The 18,268-nt window shown below is 67.3% G+C and overlaps 5 protein-coding genes and 1 non-coding gene across 6 annotated transcripts; 2 read left to right on the top strand and 4 right to left on the bottom strand.

Annotated features, from left to right (window-relative positions):
* Positions 1–47: 47 nt before the first annotated feature.
* On the top strand, positions 48–796 carry RHOBADRAFT_56053 (uncharacterized protein; the record flags this gene model as incomplete). Its single annotated transcript, XM_018418156.1, has 2 exons — positions 48–599; positions 659–796. Coding segments are annotated over 2 exons (688 nt in total), but the record flags the coding sequence as incomplete, so codon positions are not given.
* Positions 797–892: 96 nt separating this feature from the next.
* On the bottom strand, positions 893–1,013 carry RHOBADRAFT_t128. The gene has a single exon. It is a non-coding gene; the product is annotated as a tRNA-Arg (tRNA).
* Positions 1,014–2,790: 1,777 nt separating this feature from the next.
* Positions 2,791–5,102, bottom strand: RHOBADRAFT_47082 (uncharacterized protein; the record flags this gene model as incomplete). The annotated part of the gene is made up of 9 exons (XM_018414925.1): positions 2,791–3,068; positions 3,136–3,267; positions 3,357–3,480; positions 3,580–3,600; positions 3,691–4,193; positions 4,256–4,356; positions 4,425–4,460; positions 4,542–4,602; positions 4,673–5,102. 9 exons carry the CDS (start codon positions 5,100–5,102, stop codon positions 2,791–2,793), a joined length of 1,686 nt encoding a protein of 561 aa, XP_018268288.1.
* A 549-nt stretch (positions 5,103–5,651) lies between these two features.
* RHOBADRAFT_30250 (uncharacterized protein) lies at positions 5,652–10,198 on the bottom strand. The gene is made up of 13 exons (XM_018412900.1): positions 9,935–10,198; positions 9,749–9,859; positions 9,616–9,683; positions 9,277–9,511; positions 9,032–9,211; positions 8,612–8,947; positions 8,276–8,506; positions 7,988–8,198; positions 7,722–7,890; positions 6,961–7,618; positions 6,546–6,864; positions 6,141–6,421; positions 5,652–6,003 (listed from the first exon to the last, which is right to left on the bottom strand). Exons 1-13 carry the CDS (start codon positions 10,190–10,192, stop codon positions 5,758–5,760), a joined length of 3,303 nt encoding a protein of 1,100 aa, XP_018268287.1. The 5' UTR covers positions 10,193–10,198; the 3' UTR covers positions 5,652–5,757.
* Positions 10,199–14,168: 3,970 nt separating this feature from the next.
* On the bottom strand, positions 14,169–14,411 carry RHOBADRAFT_18455 (uncharacterized protein; the record flags this gene model as incomplete). The annotated part of the gene is made up of 1 exon (XM_018412432.1): positions 14,169–14,411. A coding segment is annotated over one exon (243 nt), but the record flags the coding sequence as incomplete, so codon positions are not given.
* A 418-nt stretch (positions 14,412–14,829) lies between these two features.
* Positions 14,830–16,566, top strand: RHOBADRAFT_56051 (uncharacterized protein; the record flags this gene model as incomplete). Its single annotated transcript, XM_018418155.1, has 3 exons — positions 14,830–14,843; positions 15,467–15,772; positions 15,933–16,566. 3 exons carry the CDS (start codon positions 14,830–14,832, stop codon positions 16,564–16,566), a joined length of 954 nt encoding a protein of 317 aa, XP_018268285.1.
* Positions 16,567–18,268: the final 1,702 nt, after the last annotated feature.

Genomic DNA, 18,268 nt, shown 5'->3' with positions numbered 1-18,268 from the left:
CCGTGAGCTGCTTCAAACAGCTCTACACCGCACTCACGCACTCTCTCATGGCTGCCACCGCCTCGCCCGCCTCACCCGTCCTCCCCGCCGCCGCCCTCGCGCCTTCATCAGTTGCCGACCTCCTCCTGTCGTACCTCCCCTCCTCCACCCTCAACCACCAGCTCGAACACCACGCACAAGCTCTACTCGCATCCCGCATCCACCGCACCACCCGCCGCCAGCTCGACCACCTCCGCGGCGAGCTGCGCGACGACTTTGCCTCTCGAGCCTGGGCCGTCAAGGCCGACTGGATGGCCAGGGTCGTCCCCGAGCACAACTCGGACGTCGACGACGTACACGAGACTGCGACCGAGGCCCTGGGCGACGACCACCGTGGTCCCGCCGACGACCTTCCCTCCTCCCCCACCTCGACCCGCCCGACCGCTTCCCTCCCGCCCACCATCCTCTCCGACACGGACGGCGCCGCCGACATGGCTCGACGCGTCGACGGCACGGTCGAGCACGCCCTCGCCGCCCACGTGGACCAGGCGCGACGGCGCATCGAGGCCTCGGTGCGCCGCAGCGAGGCCGTCGAGCTCGAGCTGTGGCTCGGACAACAGGTGCGTCGGACTGTTGCCTCTTCAGCGACAGACACGACTGACTCTCCGCACGCCTGCAGATCCTCGACGCGCTGTCGGACGCGGCGGGAGACGAGGCCCGAGCTGCCCAGCTCGTACTCGAGCGGCTCGAGGACGTGTGCTTCGAGGAGAACGTCTCGGGACTGTAGATTGAGCTGCAGTACACCTATCAGCCGCACCGCTCGGTTGTCGAGAGCAGAGCTGCTTTGAGAGAGAGCAGAAAAAGGCACTGGTCCGATTACACCGTTTTCTATCGTCGCATACAAAAAAAAACACGACCACGGTGGGGGTCGAACCCACGATCTCTGGTTGACCATTACAAGCCCCTTGACCATTGCGAGCCATTTACGAGCCTGTAGTCGAAGACCAGCGCCGTAGCCACTAGGCCACGCAGCCGACGTTGTTGCAGTGGCAAAATTTTGGAGGTCAGGACCCGACCAGGCTTGACGCTGCGAGGAGCCGCGACGAAAGAGCCATTCTGTGAAGAGCCGTCCGCGAACTGTCCGCAGACACAGACATGGTGGGCCGTCGACGGACGGACGCACGTCTGGCGCCACGTCAGGCTCGGAAACGAGCTCCCCCTCGCGCGCGTCTGGCAGCTCTCGTGTGCACTCGCCGATTTGCACTCGCGCGAACCTCAGCTTTACGACGCGGCGAGTTGAGGAGGTGCGAGAGGCCGTCTGCATGCGAGGGAACATCCGCCGGTCGCACGCGCCTGCGCTTCTCGAGCCGCACGACCTGCTCCTTGTCCCGTCCCGCGGGGGCGTGCCAAGCGAACGCGCAGCAGAGCGTATGCACTGTCGAGAGCACGTCGCCGGACTCTGGCAAAGCGAGGGAAGCGTGCTCGAGAGAGAGGGTCCGTGCGAGGCCGGGTTCGAAGCGAGCTAGCCAGCTTCGAGCTAGCGGCGACTCGAGGACGGCGCCGAGTCGCTGCCGTCGACGAGTAGCTGTCGAGCAGAGTACGACGAGAGCGCGACTGGTCACAGCGCCGATTGCAACAGAGGGAAGGCTCGAGCGACAGATTACAGAGCGGCTCGCCGAGCGCACGAGTAAGTAGCAAGGTCGAACCATTTCAAAAAGCAATAGCGAAGCGCGTCCACTTTCGTATTCGATAGCAAAAGGTCGACGGCGCGAGCAAAAGATGGGGGGCGCGAACCCCAACTTTGACGTTCGTAGTGCGCTGCGATTCTTCCGCCTCAAACCGGTGCACCAAGCCGGCGAGGGAGTCCTCGAGATCACTACTGTGTCAGGTGGACGGCCTGCTGTGAGCAAGGCTAAGCAAGGCAGTATGTAATGGCCGTCCGGTGGTGCGATGAGAGAGAGCCGACGAACCCGGCCCGTTCGACAAAGGAAAGGTCGACTTTGACAACGCGCGCAACACGCATTCGGGTCGTCACCTTCTCGGTCCTCCTGCTTCCCCCTCGCCTCGGTTCGCTTCGGGGACAACGCGAGCGACTCGCGCCTTTTCTACTGCATGCCTACGTACCCACGGCGCACCATAAGTGCGACGAGGCGAGGCGAGAGCGCGAGACGAAGCGACGCGAGTGGGGCGCGCGTGCGGCGGCGACTCGCCTTCTCCCGACCGCTCTCTCCTTTCCCCGTCTCGTCACGACGCACTCCCTTCTCTTTTGTTATTTTTTGCTCTTGTGCCCTTGGGCCGAGCCGGTCGCGTCGCCAAAAGGACGAGGGACGAGCGAAAGAGCCGCACTTCTCGGCTCGAGGTTCAGGTGGACTCGCTCGCTCCTTCTCTCCCGGCTCTGTTCTCTCGCCTGAACTGCTCGAGTCGAGCTCAGAGTGCTGCTCGACAGGTCTGCTGAGGACCCGGGGCAAACCAGTTGCAGGACAGAGAGAGTTGCCCTCGGCAGCTAGCCACTTGAGAAGGTCCGCTCGGACCCTTTCCAGGGCCCGCCTCGTCCTGCTCTCTCGGCTCGACTTGTGGCTCGATCGTCGTCATAGAGTACGCAGAGTGCGGTACTGGTTTAAGCACTCGAGTGTCGCGAGCGCACAAGCGGCCGGCGCCTCCTCGACCTCCCTTTTCGACGCAAAGTAGAGCTGCAGGGACGACGCGCTCTCGGCAACTACTGTCTCTCGCTCGGGACCTCTCGAGGTGGGGGACGACTGAGATAGACAGATGCTTTGATTGCGAACGCTCCCACACGCTGTACCGGACCGCTCACTGACACGTCGCCTTGTCCGCCAGCGTCTCCTTTTCGCCGGCGCCACAGTCGATCTCGAGCACGGTTTCCTGGACCAATCCTGCAGATGAGGGCGTCGGGAAACTGCTCGGGCTCGACCTCGGCCGGAGCGGTCCTCGCCAACTGGATCGCCCGCCGATGAAAAGGACGACCGGCGGCACGACGAGGCAGCTCAGTGCTGCCGCGAGGACGGACAGCGCCATCCAGCCCTGCGTCGTGCCGACAGCTGATAGGAGCTGCCCGGCGATGATAGGTCCTGCGAGAGGAGCGCAGAGTGAGCGCAAGGTCGAGCATGTCGAAAGGCGAAAAGAGGGCGGACGTACCGACGATGGCTCCGATCGAGTAGAACAGGTTCGAGGCGCCGAATAAATGAGCCGTCGAGATCGAGGTCGTGTCCGTCGCGACGATGGAGAGGTCGATGAGGACCGGCGTGCCGAACAGGGCGAGAGCTGTGCCTGCATGGCTCGAGATGACGCGCAGGGTCAGTGACTGCAGGCTAGGCGCCCGCCGGCGTCGATAGGAGAGAGGAGGAAGTTGAGCGCACCGACGAGTGCGAGGAAGAAGATGAAGAGCGGGAGCGGGCCGCGGACGAGCAGAAGAGGATATGCCGGAATTGCGAGAGTGACGCCGGCGAGCATGACCCACTTGGTGCCGTATCTGTCCGAGATCTGGCGGGCAAATACGATCAGTCTTTGCGAGAACGAGGAGAGGCGAGGACGGAGGGAGAGAGGGAGAGAGGAGAGGCAAGAGGAAAAGACAAGGCGCACCCGGCCAGCGAGAGGAGCACCCTGCGGCAGGCGACAGGTCAGTTTGCGGCTCTATGGACTGCGAGCGCCTCGACAGGGTCACAGGAAGGAGGGTACGAGAGTCGGACGCACAAAGAAGCTCGGCACGACGATGCCGAGGAAGACGAGCCCGGCACCCATCGAGTCGAGGCCGTACTGCTGCTTGACCCACAACGTCAGGCCCGTGTCGCACAGCCCGCCGGCAACGACACCATTCAGAGCCGTCACGGCGAAGCACGTGAGCGCCCTTGGGCTCTTGAGCATGTGCAGGAGGCCGAGAAGTTGCGGCGGGAGGTGCGAGTGCTTGGCCTGGCGGCGAGCGACGTCGTCGGCGTGCTCCTGCTTGGGCTTGTCGCGCCTTAAAGCCTCGCCGCCGAGAGGGAAGGACGTGTCGGGCTTTGCGAGGTTCGCCTTGGAGCTGGCGGCGGCGTGATAGCCCGGCGCCTCGAAGTTGGGGATGTCGTGCCCGGCGCGGATCCAGCGCAGCGCCTGGTGCTTCTCGATCATGACGATGCGGAGGAAGAGGTCGATGGCGACGAGGACAATCGAGAAGATGAAAGGTGCGCGGTAGCCGAGTCGCTCGTAGAGAACGCCGCCTGAGAGAAAGGAAGAGGTCAGTGCGGCTCGACCTGGAACGAGAGCAGGACGCGGGACGCACCGACTGGCGGTCCGATAGCCTGGCCGCAGCTGAAGCCGACCATGACGTAGCCGAGGACGCTGCCGAGCCGTTCTTCAGGTACCGAGTCGGTGACGAGCGCACTGCGAGGGAGGCGAGGCGAGGTGAGCAGGACGCACGAGGCGCGACGAGGGCGAAAAGGAGGACGCACAGGCCGATCGTCCATAATACGGTGCCGCTGAAGCCTCTGTGACGGTGCGCAAGAAGGCAAGTCAGGGCCGGGGTGCGCGAGGACGGCGAGGGAGAGAAGGAGGAGAAGGAGACGCACTGCAGGATGCGCGTGACGACCATGAGCGCAAAGCTCTTTGACTCCATGAACAGGATAACGGCTGCAGGACGATGGGAGGTCAGTCTCTGGGACGTACGGCGCGGGAGAGGAGAAAGAGAGAGAGGACGGACCGCCGGCCATGAAGAGCAACCCGAGCGTGAGCGGCACCTGGCGGTTCTTGTACTTGGCGCCGACCCACCCTGCGACTGGCGACGAGACGATCAGGCCTGCCGCATAGGCCGCGACGAGCCAGCCGGTCTTGCTGCCGATGTCGTCGTACCCGAGCGCCTCGAGGCGGAACGGAACGACAGGGATGACGAGCGAGTAGGACGACAGGTCGACGAGGATGCCCCAGCCGACGGCAAGGGCGATGAACCAGGTGCTGCTGCGCTGGCGCAGGAAGAACGGCGCTCGTCGGCGGTGAGCCACGAGTCGACTCGCCTCGACTTGCGCCGGGACGACGAGCTCGAGCGCGACCTCGTCGAGCTTGTCGCTGTGCTCCTTGGCGGGTGGATCGCGAGCATCTCGGTCGACGAGAGAGCTCGTTCGCTGGTGCAGCATGATGCAGTGCGAGCGCGAGCAGCGAGAGCGAGAAGCTGCGCAGAAGCCGCTCGAAAAGGGAGCCGAGCGCTCGGCCAGGAAATGCCGCCTCGGTGCACGGATGAGCAGGCTCAGAAGCCGGGCCTGCGGTGGGCCCTGATCGAGCGGCGCCGCCGCCCCGTCCGCTGTACGCACCAGGAGAGCGGACGCAGCTCGCGCCTCCGCTGTCCTCGCCGCCAGCCCGCCGGCCGATAAAACGACGACGCTGACGCCGGCTGACACATGCCGGGCCGTGTGCCGCTTGCGAGCGGCGGTGCCGAGGGCGGGGGCGAGGCTTGGAGGAGGAGGAGGCGGGGGAGATGATGAAGCGTCAGGTCGGACGAGCGGACCGCTGTGCTGAGGCGTGGACGAGGGCGAGAGAATGCAAGCTCGACAATGGCCGCAGAGCAGCCCTCGCAGCAGTGCAGGCTGGCGGCGCAAGGGAGAGCCAAGCGGAAGCCGACGCACCTCTTGCGCACTTGCGACCACACGCTTTCGAGCCTGCTCCCGCACTCTCTCGCGAGGACGCAGGGACGGTAAAGCGGGACATTGGCACAGACGGTCGAGAGACAATGGAGGGATAGAGGAGGACTACAAGGACATGAGGAACAAGCGCGACGCCGGCGACCCGCTCCGCTCACATCTTGGGCTTCTTGGCCGCCGCCGCCGACGGCGTGCCGCCCGCTCCACCGGTCGCAGGCGTGCTCGCGCGCGACACGTCCTCGCTGCCGGGAGCGCCCTCGGGCGCGTCCTTGGCCTTGCGCTTCGGGGCGCGCTTCTTGGAGGTGGCGGGCGCGTCGTCGCCGTCGTCGGGGCCGCCCGAGTCCTTGGTGACGAGCTTGATGAGCGTGTTGCAGCGACGGCGGATCTCCTCGACGGTGCGCTGCAGGCGAGGAGGGCGAGAGGACGACGAGAGGAAAGGAGGGGAGGGAGGGGCTCGAGCGAGGGTGAGCGGCGCGCTCGCCCGACCGAGAACTCGACGAGGTCGACGACAACGAGAGGCAGAGAAGGTGGACGCACGCTCTTGATAAACCAGTCGAAGCGGAAGGCCGGGAACTCCATGATGTCGCGCTTGATGCGCTCCTCCTGGTTGAGGCCGTACTTGGCGATCTCGACGAGCAGGAACCGGTCCTCGTCCTCAGAGTACGACTTGCCCTTGGTCTGGTTGGCGTAGACGATCTTGAGCTGCGTGAGCGGGTACTTGACCTCGTTGACGCGCTGCTTGATGAGCTCCCACTCGCGGTCCTGCGCCGAGCGGCTCTTCTCGGCCTTCTCGATCTTGGCGATGTGGCGCTCCCAGTCTGTGGACGAGATGGGCACAGAGTCAGGGACATTCCGATTGCGAGAGAGAGAGAGAGAGAGAGAGAGAGAGAGAGAGAGAGAGAGAGAGAGAGAGAGAGAGAGAGAGAGAGAGAGAGGGCGCACCGTCAATCTCCTGGTACCGGTCCCAGAACACCTCGGCGTACTGGCGGATCTCGTCGACCGTCTTGGTCGGCACCTCGACGTGGATGCCGGCGTAGTCGTCGCGGCCGTAGTTCTCGATGCCGCGAATGAAGTTCAGGAACTCGCGCTTGGCCCAGTTGCCGAAGCCCTGCCCGACGAGCTCCTCCTTCTCCTTGGTCTCCTCCTCGGTGAGCGGCTCGGCGTTGTCGATCGCCTCCTGCTCGGCGACACGCTCCTGCTCGAGCTCCTCCTCGGTGAGGGTCGCGTCGACGCGCAGGACCGCCTTCTCCTCGCGCTGCTTCTGCAGGTGGGAGACGACGAGCGAGGGTCAGGGAGGGTCCGACTAGAGGGGGCCGGCAGGAGGGAAGGAGAGAGAGAGAAATGCAGGCAGGCGCACCTTCTGGTAGAGCTGCTCCTTTTCCTGGAGCTCGTGCAGGCGCGGCGGGTAGAACTTGTAGTCGTCGGCGGCGGCCGGCCTCGGGCGCCTCGGACCCCTCGTGCCGGGAGGACGACCCTGGCCCGTGTGCAGCGCGCCGCGGTAGTAGCCGTCGACCGAGTAGCCGACCGACTTGCGCTCGCGCTTGGACGGCTCGATCCACAGCATGTTGGCGAGCTTGCCCGCGCCGCCCTTGCGCCCGCCGTACTCCTCGCCCTCCCACTGCGTCGACGTGCCCTGCGCGCCCGGGTTGTTGAAGATCTGGAGCTCGTCGAACGACAGCTGGGCGTACTTCGAGTTGAGCTCGGCCGTCTTGCTCTCGCCGCGGCGGATGATGTCGTCGATGTCGTCGACGATGGCCATCGACTCCTTCGAGTTGATGATCTTCTCGGCGCCGTGCTGGATCATGTCGACGAGGTCGTCCTTGTTCGTGTTCTTGGTGCTCTGCGTCGCGCGACCCTGCTGGATGACGAGCTGGTCGAGGCGCAGCTTCTGCGCGGCGCGCTCGAGGACCTTTTCCTCGACGGCGTTCTCGGTAACGAAGCGGAACACGTAGACCTGCTTGGTCTGGCCGATGCGGTGCGCGCGGTCCATGGCCTGCAAGTCGGCTTGCGGGTTCCTGTGGAGGAGGAGATGGGCGAGGTCAGGGTCGAGGTTCGGAAAGGCTCGCAGCGCTCGCCGCTCAGGCTCAGGCTCGAACGAGGGGAACAGCGGCGACGCACCAGTCCGAGTCGTACAGGACGACGACGTCGGCCGACACGAGGTTGATGCCGAGGCCGCCGGCGCGAGTCGTGAGGAGGAAGATGAACTTGTCGGACCCGGGCTTGTTGTACGCGTCGATCTGCTCCATGCGGTCCTCGTGCGCCGTGCCACCGTCGAGGCGGCAGTACTCTGGTTGAGGGAAGGGCAGTGGGTCGAGTCAGGCTCGTTCGACTCATCGAGGGAGAGAGAGAGAGAGAAAGAGGGGGGAGGACAAGCGACGACGCACTGTACTCGCGAAAGAGGCAGTAGTCCTCGAGGATGTCGAGCACACGGCTCATCTGCGAGAAGATGAGGACGCGAGAGCCCTTGGCCTTCATGCTCTTGAGGAGCTTGTCGAGGACGAGCATCTTGCCGGCCGCCTCGACGAGGTGCTCGTCGGTCGTGAACGGCGGACCCGGCTCGGCGCCGTCGAACAGGTACGGGTGGTTGCAGCATTTCTGCGAGTGCGCAAGAGGATGTCAGTGAGCCGAACACGCTGACGATCGAGGAGGAGGACAAGGGGAAGAGGACGCACGCGCAGCTGCATGACGATGTTCTGGAGGCGGGTCTTGCCCTCCTTCTTGCTGCTCGCGCCGTTGACGGCGTCGATGTCCTTCTCGAGGATCGACTTGTACCACTTGCGCTGGAGCTCGGTCATGCCGACGTAAACGTTGATCTCCTTCTTGGGCAAAAGGCTCTTCTCGACGTCCATCTTGACGCGACGGAGGAGGAACGGGCGCAGGACGGCGTGGAGCTGCTTGACGACCTTGTTGGACGCGTCGTCGTCGCCGCCCGCCTTCTTGGCGACCTCGGCGACGGCCGACGGGTCCTCGGTCGACGGCGCGCTCGCCTCGGCGGCGGCCGACTCGACGGCGGCGTCGCTCGCGTCGCCCTGCTTTTCGAACCACGCGTCAAAGTCGGCGACGTCCGAGAAGACGTCGGGCAGGAGGAAGTTGAGGAGCGCCCACAGCTCGTGCAGGTTGTTCTGGAGCGGCGTGCCCGTGATGAGGAGGCGGCCGCGCGAGTCGAACAGGCGGACGATCTGCGACAGCATCGAGTCGACGTTCTTGATGCGGTGCGCCTCGTCGATGACGATGTACTCCCACGCGAGCTTCTTGAGGCCGGCCTTTTCCCGCAGGCAGATCTCGTACGACGCGAGGCAGATGTCGAAGTCGCCGGGCAGGATGCGCTGCTGCACGAGCTCGGCCTGTGTGGCAGAGGCGCTCCGAGAGGTCAGTGTCGCACACACAGAGAGTACGAGAGGCGGAAGAGTGAGAGCGTCAAGACGCACCCTTTCCTCCTTGGTGCCCTTGAGGACGACGACGCTGAAACCCGGGACCCAGCGGTCGATCTCGCGCGCCCAGTTGTCGAGCGTCGACTTGGGGACGACGATGAGGTGCGGGCCGTGCGTGCCGCGGATGAACTTGAGGTAGCCGAGGAACGCGATCGTCTGGAGCGTCTTGCCGAGACCCTGCGCACGAGCGAGACCGGGTCAGTCTCTGCGAGTGCGGGAGGAGACAGAGAGAGGGTGCGCACCATCTCGTCGGCGAGGATGCCGTTGATGCCGTTGTAGTACAGGCCGCACATCCAGTTGAGGCCCTGGACCTGGTACTCGCGCATCTTGCCGCCCTTGACGTACGCCGGCGACTCGGTAAAGACGAACGGGCCCTCGCCCTCGCCGAGCCCGTCGGTCTCCTTCTCGGCCTCGAGCAGCTCGGCGTCCTCGTCCTTTTCCGACTTGCGACCGCGCGACTGGGCCGCCTTGCCGCGCCTGCGGGGACGACAACCGACTCAGCTGAATGCCTCGACGAGGGCGAGAATGGGGCTCGTGCGAGAGAGAGAGAGAGAGAGAGAGAGAGGGAGAGGGAGACGCACCGGCCCTTGGCCTTGCCCGCGTTCTCTGCCTCGACGAGGAGCTGAGCAAAGTGAGGGTCGCGCTGAGCCTGTGGGCGCGTAGGAGAGGGTCAGTAACGCGACAGAGTGTCGGTAGGGGCAGAGAGAGGCGCACCTTGAGGTCGCAGAAGTGCTTGAACAGGTCGGTCTGGCCGAGGAGGTAGGTGAAGCGCTTGATCGAGTCGCTCGACTTGAGCGAGGCCTGGGTCGTCCGGCGCGACGCGAGCTGGAGGACACGATGCGCAGGGTAGTGTCAGGGCTGTCCTGCTTGCACGGAGAAGGGAGGGAGCGAGGGGCGCACCTTGTCGTCGAGCTTGCGCTTGGCCTCCTTCTTCTGGCTGACCTTCTTGACGCCCTGGGCCGTCTTGACGACCTTGTCGCCCTCCGAGTCGTACTCGCTCTCGATCTCGTCGCCGTCGTCGTCGTCGTCTGCGCCGAGGCCGTTGTCCTGGCCGAGTGCCGAAGGACCCGCTGCGGGGGCCGGGGTCGGGTCGCCGGCGGTCGAGGGCACGCGCGAGATCTCGTTGCTCTGCGGGATGTAGTCGCTGAGCGTGTCCATGCCGTCGTTGGACGGCGTCGGGAGCTTCGAGGTGGACTGGGAGACGAGGAGGCAAGGCCCGAGATGGGGAGAGTCAGTGAGGGCACGGGGCGGGGCAGGACCAGGTCGCGCGCGCCACTGACGGCGCAGTGCGTGCGAGGAGGCGGGACTCACTGCCATCCTGCGAGAGCAAGGGCGAGGCGGTGAGGAGAGCTCGCAGAAGTCGCGTCGGCGCGAGAGTCGCTCTCGTCCTCCGCCCCTCCCTCTGCCTCTGGGCGAGCCGAGTAGCGGCCGCCGGGTCTGGACAGAGCAGCTTGCAAGGAACCCCCTCTCTTTGGTCTCTCTGCCCGCCGCGAGAGGGCTGTGTGCGACCGCGCCTCCTCTCTGTCGCAGCGCCTCATCACAAAGTTCTCGCTCGCTCGCTCTGCGGCACAGACGGTACGTGCAGCGGCACACTGGCATTCCAGAGACTCGAACGCGAGCGAGAGCGTCGCGCAACTAGACAGATCCCGTCACCGTCGCGCTCTCCTCGCTCGGAACCTCGTCCTGCAAGCCCCAGCCCGCCTCGTCCGCCAGCGCGTCCTCCTCGACAGGATCGCCCTCGTCGGCACGAGGCGGGAGCGGCGGCGGCGCGCGGTCCTTTGTCGGCGTCGCGTCCGTGGGGCGAGGCGGAAGAGGAGGAAGTGCGGCGTCGTCCACGTGCGCGACGCCGTCCTTGCGCGGCGGTAGCGGTGGAGGCGGCGACGCCTCGACGGCGAGTACAGCCGGAGGACGAGGAGGGAGCGCAGGGACGTCGATGGGCGTCGGCGAGGCGGTGCGAGGAGGCGTCGACGGCGGGAGAGGGTGGACCTCGGCGGCTGCGGCGACCGGCGGCGAGGCGGCTTTTGACGACCCGGGCGACTCGGGGCTGTTACTGAGCGCGCGAGGCTCGACCGCGTCGACGAGAGCTGGCGCTTGTGCTGGCGCAGCCTCGTCGGCGAGCCCGGGCCGACCGACGGCGGCGGACGGGACGACCGGCGTCGCGCCGCCGCTCGAGGACGCCGCCTCGTCGGTCACGGGCTGAGCGCTCGCGCTCGAGGCGACGGGAGGACCGGCGCGAGGCTCCGCCACCGCCGCCAGCTTCTGCTCGACGGGCGTGCGCGCCCCGCCGCCGATGTGGTCCTCCCTGACCCGCCTGCGCCGCTCCTCGTCCTTGATGCCCGGAAGGGACATCATCTGGACCGGCCGATAGCCCGTCCCGCCGCCACCGCCGACCTTGGACGCGCTCGAGCCGAGGGGAGCAGGCGGCTTGGTCGGCGAGCTCCCGAGCGCGTTCGACGGCGAGACCTGGACGACGGGCAGCGAGCTCGTCGAGGGCTTGAAGCCCGAGCCCGCCGTCGGGATCGCTCTCGGCGGCGTGCGCGGCACCTCGTCGCCGCGAGCGCCAGCCGCCCTGCTCGACGACGTCGACCCGGCCGGGCTCGCCGCCCGCGCCCGGTAGTCGCGGTACGCCTCGCGCTCCGTCCCTCGTTCCCGCGAGCCGTCCTTGCCCTCGACCCGCTCCTCGCCGTCGCCGACCGGCCGGTCCATGTCGCCGCCCGCCCCGGGCGTAGGCGGCGCCGAGCCCTGCGCCCGCTTCGCGCTCCAGGTGGCGCCCCAGCGGCGCATCGACTCCTTGGCGCTCGCGACGCCGGCAGCGAGCGCCTCCTTGTCGTTGACGCGGGTGCGCCACGACGAGAGGAGCGTCGAGCCAGCGGGTGCCGACGGGTTGGGCGAGTCGACCGAGGCCGAGGGAGAGTGGCGGCGCAGCGGCGGTGCGGGGACGGTGGAAGGGACGAGGCCGGGCGGTGGAGCAGGTACAGGTGCCGGGTCGGGAGCGGACGTGGCGGACGTGTCGGAGGAAGGAGGAGGAGCGGCTGGCTTGATCCATGATGGGCGGCTCGGCAACGGCGGCGCACTCGCCGACGCCGACGCCGACGTCGCAGGGACGTGCGGCTGCGTCTCCTCGACGGGCTCGTTGAGCTTGAGCGGCGCACCGTCCTGCAGCGCAGGCGCGACGAGCGGCATGGCGGGGGCCGAGTCGGTGTCGGACCGGCCGGGCGCCGTGAGCGAGAGGTTCGATAACCCTCTCGTGCGAGACGGCCGCGACGCCGCCCCCTTGCCCTTGCCCTCGCCCTCGCCGTCGCCCCGCAGCCGCTCGTCTTCCGCCGCGACCGCCTCACGCGCCTCCCTCAGCGCCTCCTCCCTCTCGCGCTCCTCCTTCTCCCGCTCGCGGCTCTCGGCCCGCTGGGTCAAGATCTGCCGGAGCTTGGCCGCCGACACCTCCTCCTGCGGCGTCGGGGTCGCGCCCGTCGACGTCGTCGAGCCGCCCGCCACCGTGTCGGTCGACAGCATGCTCGCGCCGCTCGAGGCGAGCGAGTCGGTCGACTCGGCGGCGGCGGTGCGCCCGCTCGCGAGCGACGACGCCGACGAGCCCGACTTGGCGAACCAGCTGCTCTTCTTCTTGGGCCCGGCTCCGCCTCCTGCGCCCGCCTCGCTCGAGCTGGCTGCCGCCGAGCCGGCGAGCGACGATGTCGACGAGCCCGCGCCGTTCTTCTCCCTCCAGCTCGCCAGGCTCGCCGTCAGCCCGTTGGCGAGGCTCGCGACGCTGCTGCTGCTCGCGCTCTTGGCGCTCGACGCCGCCGCCGAGCCCGCCGCCGTCGTCGAGGTCGAGGCCGACGAGACGCGAGTGAGCTCGAGGGGCCGGTCGCCCTCGCTCGAGCGGCGGCGGCGCACCTCGGGGCGACGCTCACGCGCCGACGTACTCGCGGTCGAGCCCGAGCCCGAGTCCTCGGCGCCGACGACGACGTCCTCGGGCGCGTCCTCGCCGACCTCGCGGTCGGGCCTCGGCGGCGCGTCGAGCTCCTCCTCCTGCGAGGGCCGCTCGCGCCGCAGGAAGGGCCCATAGATGCCGCCTCGCGACAGGGGCTCCGAGCGCGTGTCGAAGAAGGACAGGTCGTCCATGTGCGGCAGGACGAGCGACTCGGCGATCTGCGCGAGGGAAAGAGAGAGAGAGGGTCGGCTCGTGCAAGAGGGGCTGAGAGACGAGAGGGGAGAGAGGGGGACGCACGAGCTCTCGGATGCGCGACTCGATCGGCCCGGTGACGAGGGACCACTTGATCTGGCGGGTCGAGACGACGGGCTCGACGCTCAGGGCCATGCGCGGGATGTCGCGGAACCCGAACCAGACGCGGTTGCTCGGCGGCTGCTTGACCTTGACGAGGAGGGTGCCCTCGAGCTCGCGCAGGACGATGGCGAGGACGAGGCGCACGACGTAGGGCTTGAACCGCGAGCCGAGCGAGACGGTCGCCTGCGTCTCGATCGTGACGCGCGCCTCGCCGACGTACGCGACGTGCACCTCCATGCTCGCGTCGCCCTCGGGCGTGAGCTCCTTGAGCATGGGCTTGGAGAAGAGCGGGACGGCGCTGCCGACGTTGACCTCGCGGACCTGGATCTCGGACAGCATGGCCGGCGTCTTGACGCGCTTGAGCTTGCGCACGATGCGCGACGTGAGGTAGTCCTCGAGGGTCGAGGTGCGGTACGTCGACAGGAAGACGCGGCCGAGGAGCGCGTTGAACCACCGCATCGGGATCGAGTCGGGCTGCTGGTCGATCTGCTCCATGAGGCGCGCCATGTCGACCGGGTCGAACAGGGCGCGGTCTCGCGCGACGGCGGTGGCCGAGTCCGGGTAGCCGAGGCGAGACGACAGGACGAGCGAGTGGAACCTGGACATGGGCGACGAGAGTGAGGTGGGGGCCTTGTCGTGCGCGCGAGAGAGAGAGAGAGAGAGAGAGAGAGAGAGGACGCACCAGTCCTCCTTGTCCGAGTTGACCTTGGCAAAGATGAACCACGGCAACGGCTTGCCCGTCTGGACGTCGTACGCTGCGTCGTCGGTGCTCGGCTCGCCGACGACCGGGCTCGCCGCCGTCGCCGCCTCGCCGCCCTTGTCGCCGGCCTGGGCGTCCGGGTCGGCCGTGCGGCGCGGCTTGAGCTCGATGGCGGTGCGCTTGACGTACAGCTCGCCGTCGACGTTGCCCTCGGGGTAGATGACGACGTCGTGCGCGGCGACGTCGATGGCGGCCCAGCACTCGGCCTGCTCCTCGCCCTCGTACAGGAACAGCGTCTTCTGCTTGAGAACGGCAAAGAAGCGGTCCTTGGGCTTGGACCGACGCGGGTCGCGGCTGCGCTGGTCCATGAAGGAGCGGTACGACGAGGCGAGCATGCCGGCGTAGGTGCCGTCGCCCGCGCCCTCCTTCATCGGCTCGTAGGTGCGGCGGACGGTGAGCCACCCGGCGCGGTACACGGTGCGCGGCTCGGCATCGTCGCCTTGGTCGTCGACGAGAGCAGGGATGCCGGTCTTGGGCGGGAGGACGACAGCCGGCGACGAGTAGAAGACGATGGCGACGAGGAGGGCGGCGCACAGCGGGAGGAAGGTGATGCCGCCGACCACGTAGACGACGGCGAGGCTGACGACGCTGACCATCTGCGAGGCGCGAGAAAAAGGGAGCGTGAGCTTGGTGATCTCGATGGCCCGTGTTTGCTCGTCTTGGTCCCCGGGACGCCGAACGCGAGGAGGACGACGTGGCTGGCACCTCGTCGACTGCGACCTGGATGCCCTCGGCGATGCCCGGACAGTGGTGATGGAGTGGAAGCTGTGCGCACCTGGCAGGAGCTCGCCCGGAGCTCGTGGTCTTGAAGGAGAACGAGGTCGAGTCGGGAGAGGTGGGGAGATGACGAGGCAGACGCGGCTTGCTGTGCACTCGCGTGCACGCCTGGCTGCTCGAGGCGGGTCGAGAGCAGCTTCTCGTGAGCTCGAGTACCTTGGCGGGGAAGGCAGAGCGAGGCGACGAGAGTGTGAAGAGCGAACCCGGCGGACGAGACGACCACAACAGGGCCACGACCAGATCTCGCGCAGCGGACACCTTCAAGAGTGCGCTTCCGTGTGCTCGATGTACTTGTCAGGCTCGACCCACCCAGACCGGCCTGCGTTGAGGTGGACGAGGCTCGCTCTCGTCGTCTCCGCCTCCTCGCGGAATCGACTCTCTCGCCCTTCCACCGTGCTCTCTCCGCTCTTGCGTCCTTCTGGACCGCCCATCTCAATCAGAAGCTTCATCGCGACAGCTTGCGCGCGGCAGATCTGCATCAACACGGCTCGGGCTTCGTCCTCTTCACCTCGTCCGTCCTCATCTCTCTCCGTCTCTCACACTCGACAGCCCTGACCGAACACCTCTAGCAGTAGTGGACGGCGATATATCATCATCGAGGAACGGCTCGCAGCCCCATCATGGTCCCGTACATCCCGCTCGAGCTCGTCGACCTCGTCGCCTCGTTCGCCCTCACCCTCGACGACGACTCGGACTCGGAAGCCAGGCGCCGGCGCTCGAAACTCGCCGCCAACCTGTCGCTCGTGTGTCGTGCGTGGCGTGCGCTCGGCCAGGACCACTTGTCGCGCACTCTCGAGCTCTACGATGGCCAGCCCGACCTCGACTCGCTCCTCGGCCGCCCGCACCTGCTCACCAACGTGCGCGAGCTCGTCGTCATCAGCGTCGCCGGCGAACCCGAGATGATCCAGAGCGTGGCAAGGTGCCGCGACGAGTGCCGCAGGCTCCGCAAGGTCAGCCTCGTCGGCGGCCAGGGTGCCGCCGGGCGCCAACGATATGGTCGTCGACATTCGCATCTTGGGCCACGTCAAGGATCGAGCCTGGGCATCCGCTCTGCAGCACTTTCTCTCGAGCTCCTACAGCACTCCAAGCGTGCAAAAGCTCGCCCTCAAGCTCGACCCGGCGGGATACGGCGGGCGCTTCCCAGATTTCGCCGCACCAGCACCGTGGAGCGCCGTCAAGGACCTCGTCATTGGCTTCCGATGCATCTGGACGTGGATACCGCTCCAGGCAATCCTGTCCCTGTTCCCCCTCGACCGCCTCAGCTCGCTCGACATCAAGGTCCCGAACGACCCGGCGGAACTCCTTCCCCTCTTGCAGAACACGACCTCGCTCTCGCACCTCTCCCTCGGCCTCGACAAGCGAGATCTCATGACTTTCGCCCGCGAGCTCTCGCCCGTCCTCGCCGCCATGACCTCGCTCGAGACGTTCAGCCTGCGGTACCACATGGACTCGACGCGCGTGGGCGGCCTGCGCGCCTTCCCTCCCTCCCTCCTCGACGCCCTCCCCCTCAGCCTGCGCATCGTCGACATCGACCTCGGCGTGACGGGCGCGACGCTCGGCGCCGTGCAGGCGTTCCTCGCGCAGCGCGTCGACGAGGCGCTCGAGAGGTGGACGACGACGGCGACGCCCGTCAGGGCTGAGCACGAGGAGCAGGCGTCGGTCGTGTGCGTCAAGGTCGGGAGCATGGGCGAGAGGCGGTGGGTGCTGCAGTAGCGAGGCGAGCACGAGCGAGGGTTCTCCAGCTTGAACGTCCGTGACGATGCGCTTTCCTCTCGTGCGCACTCGACGAGAGAGAGAGGAGCGTTTTGTTCAGCGGCCGGAAAGCCTGCAGGCGTACGACAGGAGCCAGCTCGCGAGAGGGAGCAAGGCTTTCGGCTCTCGCTCGAGGCCGCTCGCGGTCGTCTCTCGCGCCGACGTGACTCGCACAAGCACAGATCGGTCTTTGCACGCACTGCAAGCTACGGTCAGTCCTGCGAGCGAGATGACACGTGAGTGCTCGGCTCGGGCGCAAGGGGGAAAGAGGAGCGAGACGAGCGGACGCACCTCGTCTGAGCTCTCTCCCTCGCCGAGGCGCCACCGATTCCTCCCGCCGTCTCGCCCAGTCTCGCTCGCCGTGCGCACGAGCCACACCTCGCGCCGCAGCTCCCTCATCGCGTCCCACTCGACCGTGCGCCATTCGCCAAGCCGCCCTCCTCCGTCTCCTCTGCGCACGCTCAACTCGTCGAGCCACTCGATGAGCTCGCCGCGCTGCCCAAAGTCGACGTCGAGCGCGACGCTCTCGAGCGCGGATGGCCCGCCGGCGCCGCAGTGGCTGAGCGCGAGGCCGAGAGCCGCGCACCGCGGGTCCGAGCGCTCGAGGGCGAGTGGGCGGGCGTTGTAGGCGCGCAGGGGGAGCTTGAGGGCGCGCAGGTGCCCGAGATGTGGGAGCAGGGTGGTGACCTCGTCGAGAAGAGAAGGAAAGTCGGTCGTAGACGAGTAGATGGTGAGGCGGGTGAGGTTGGTCGCGGCGAGGAGGAAAGGGCCGAGATTCGAGTTGGGGAGGTGGTCGCTGATGAGGACGATGCTCGACACGACGGCAGGGTCGAAGAGGGCGAGGTAGGAGGCGAGGAAGGCGGCTGCAGTGCGGTGCGCGTCGGGCTTGAGCTCTTCGACCTCGAGCATGATGTGGCGGGTGCGGAGCACGGGTGCGACTCGAGGAGGTGGGACAGCGGCGCCGGCTGGAAGGCGTAGCGAGAGGGCGACGCGGCGGTCGAGGCCGGACAGGTGCGGCAGGGCGTCGAGGAAGGTCGACGGAAACGAGTTGGAGGGCGAGACGGTCGTGTCGACCTCGAGGTAGCTCATGTCGGCGGCAGCGTGCGCGACACCCACGCTCGACAGGACGACCTCGGCGACGTCGGGCGTGACTGCGAGGATGCACTCGTCGAGGCGGCTGAGGTGGACGAGCGCGTGGTGGAGGTCGAGACGCAGCGCCGCCGGCTCGTGGCGCTTGCCGACGAGGAGGTGCAAGTGCTTGACGTGCGACGCCGCCCACGCGTCGTCGCCGAGGATGCGCTCGAGGAGCTCTGGGTTGCGGTGAAAGCCGACGACGACGTTGCGCCAGACGAGGTCGGTGCCGGCCGAGACGAAGTTTGGCGCGATGAGGGCGACCTGGCGGCCGACGTCTCGGCGTGCCCGGCTGACCGAGGGTGCCTCGGACGTGATGCGCTCGCTGCTCGGGTCGAGGAAGTCGAGAATGATGCGGACGACGTCGTGCGGGAGGGTCGAGATGGAAGGCATGAGGGGCGGCGACGAGTAAGGGGTGCGAGGTAGGGCAAGGCTCTGCGCGCGCTCGACTGGCTGTCAGTCGGACCTCGAGAGACAGATCACGCTAGTCAAAGGGCACGCACAGGTGACGGGTGGTCGGGAGTCTCGTCTT

Source organism: Rhodotorula graminis (genome assembly GCF_001329695.1).
Source record: "Rhodotorula graminis WP1 unplaced genomic scaffold RHOBAscaffold_16, whole genome shotgun sequence".
Classification (NCBI taxonomy): Eukaryota; Fungi; Basidiomycota; class Microbotryomycetes; order Sporidiobolales; family Sporidiobolaceae; genus Rhodotorula; species Rhodotorula graminis.
The sequence above is the reverse complement of the archived record's forward strand: the minus strand, read 5'-3'. Positions and strand labels throughout refer to the sequence as shown.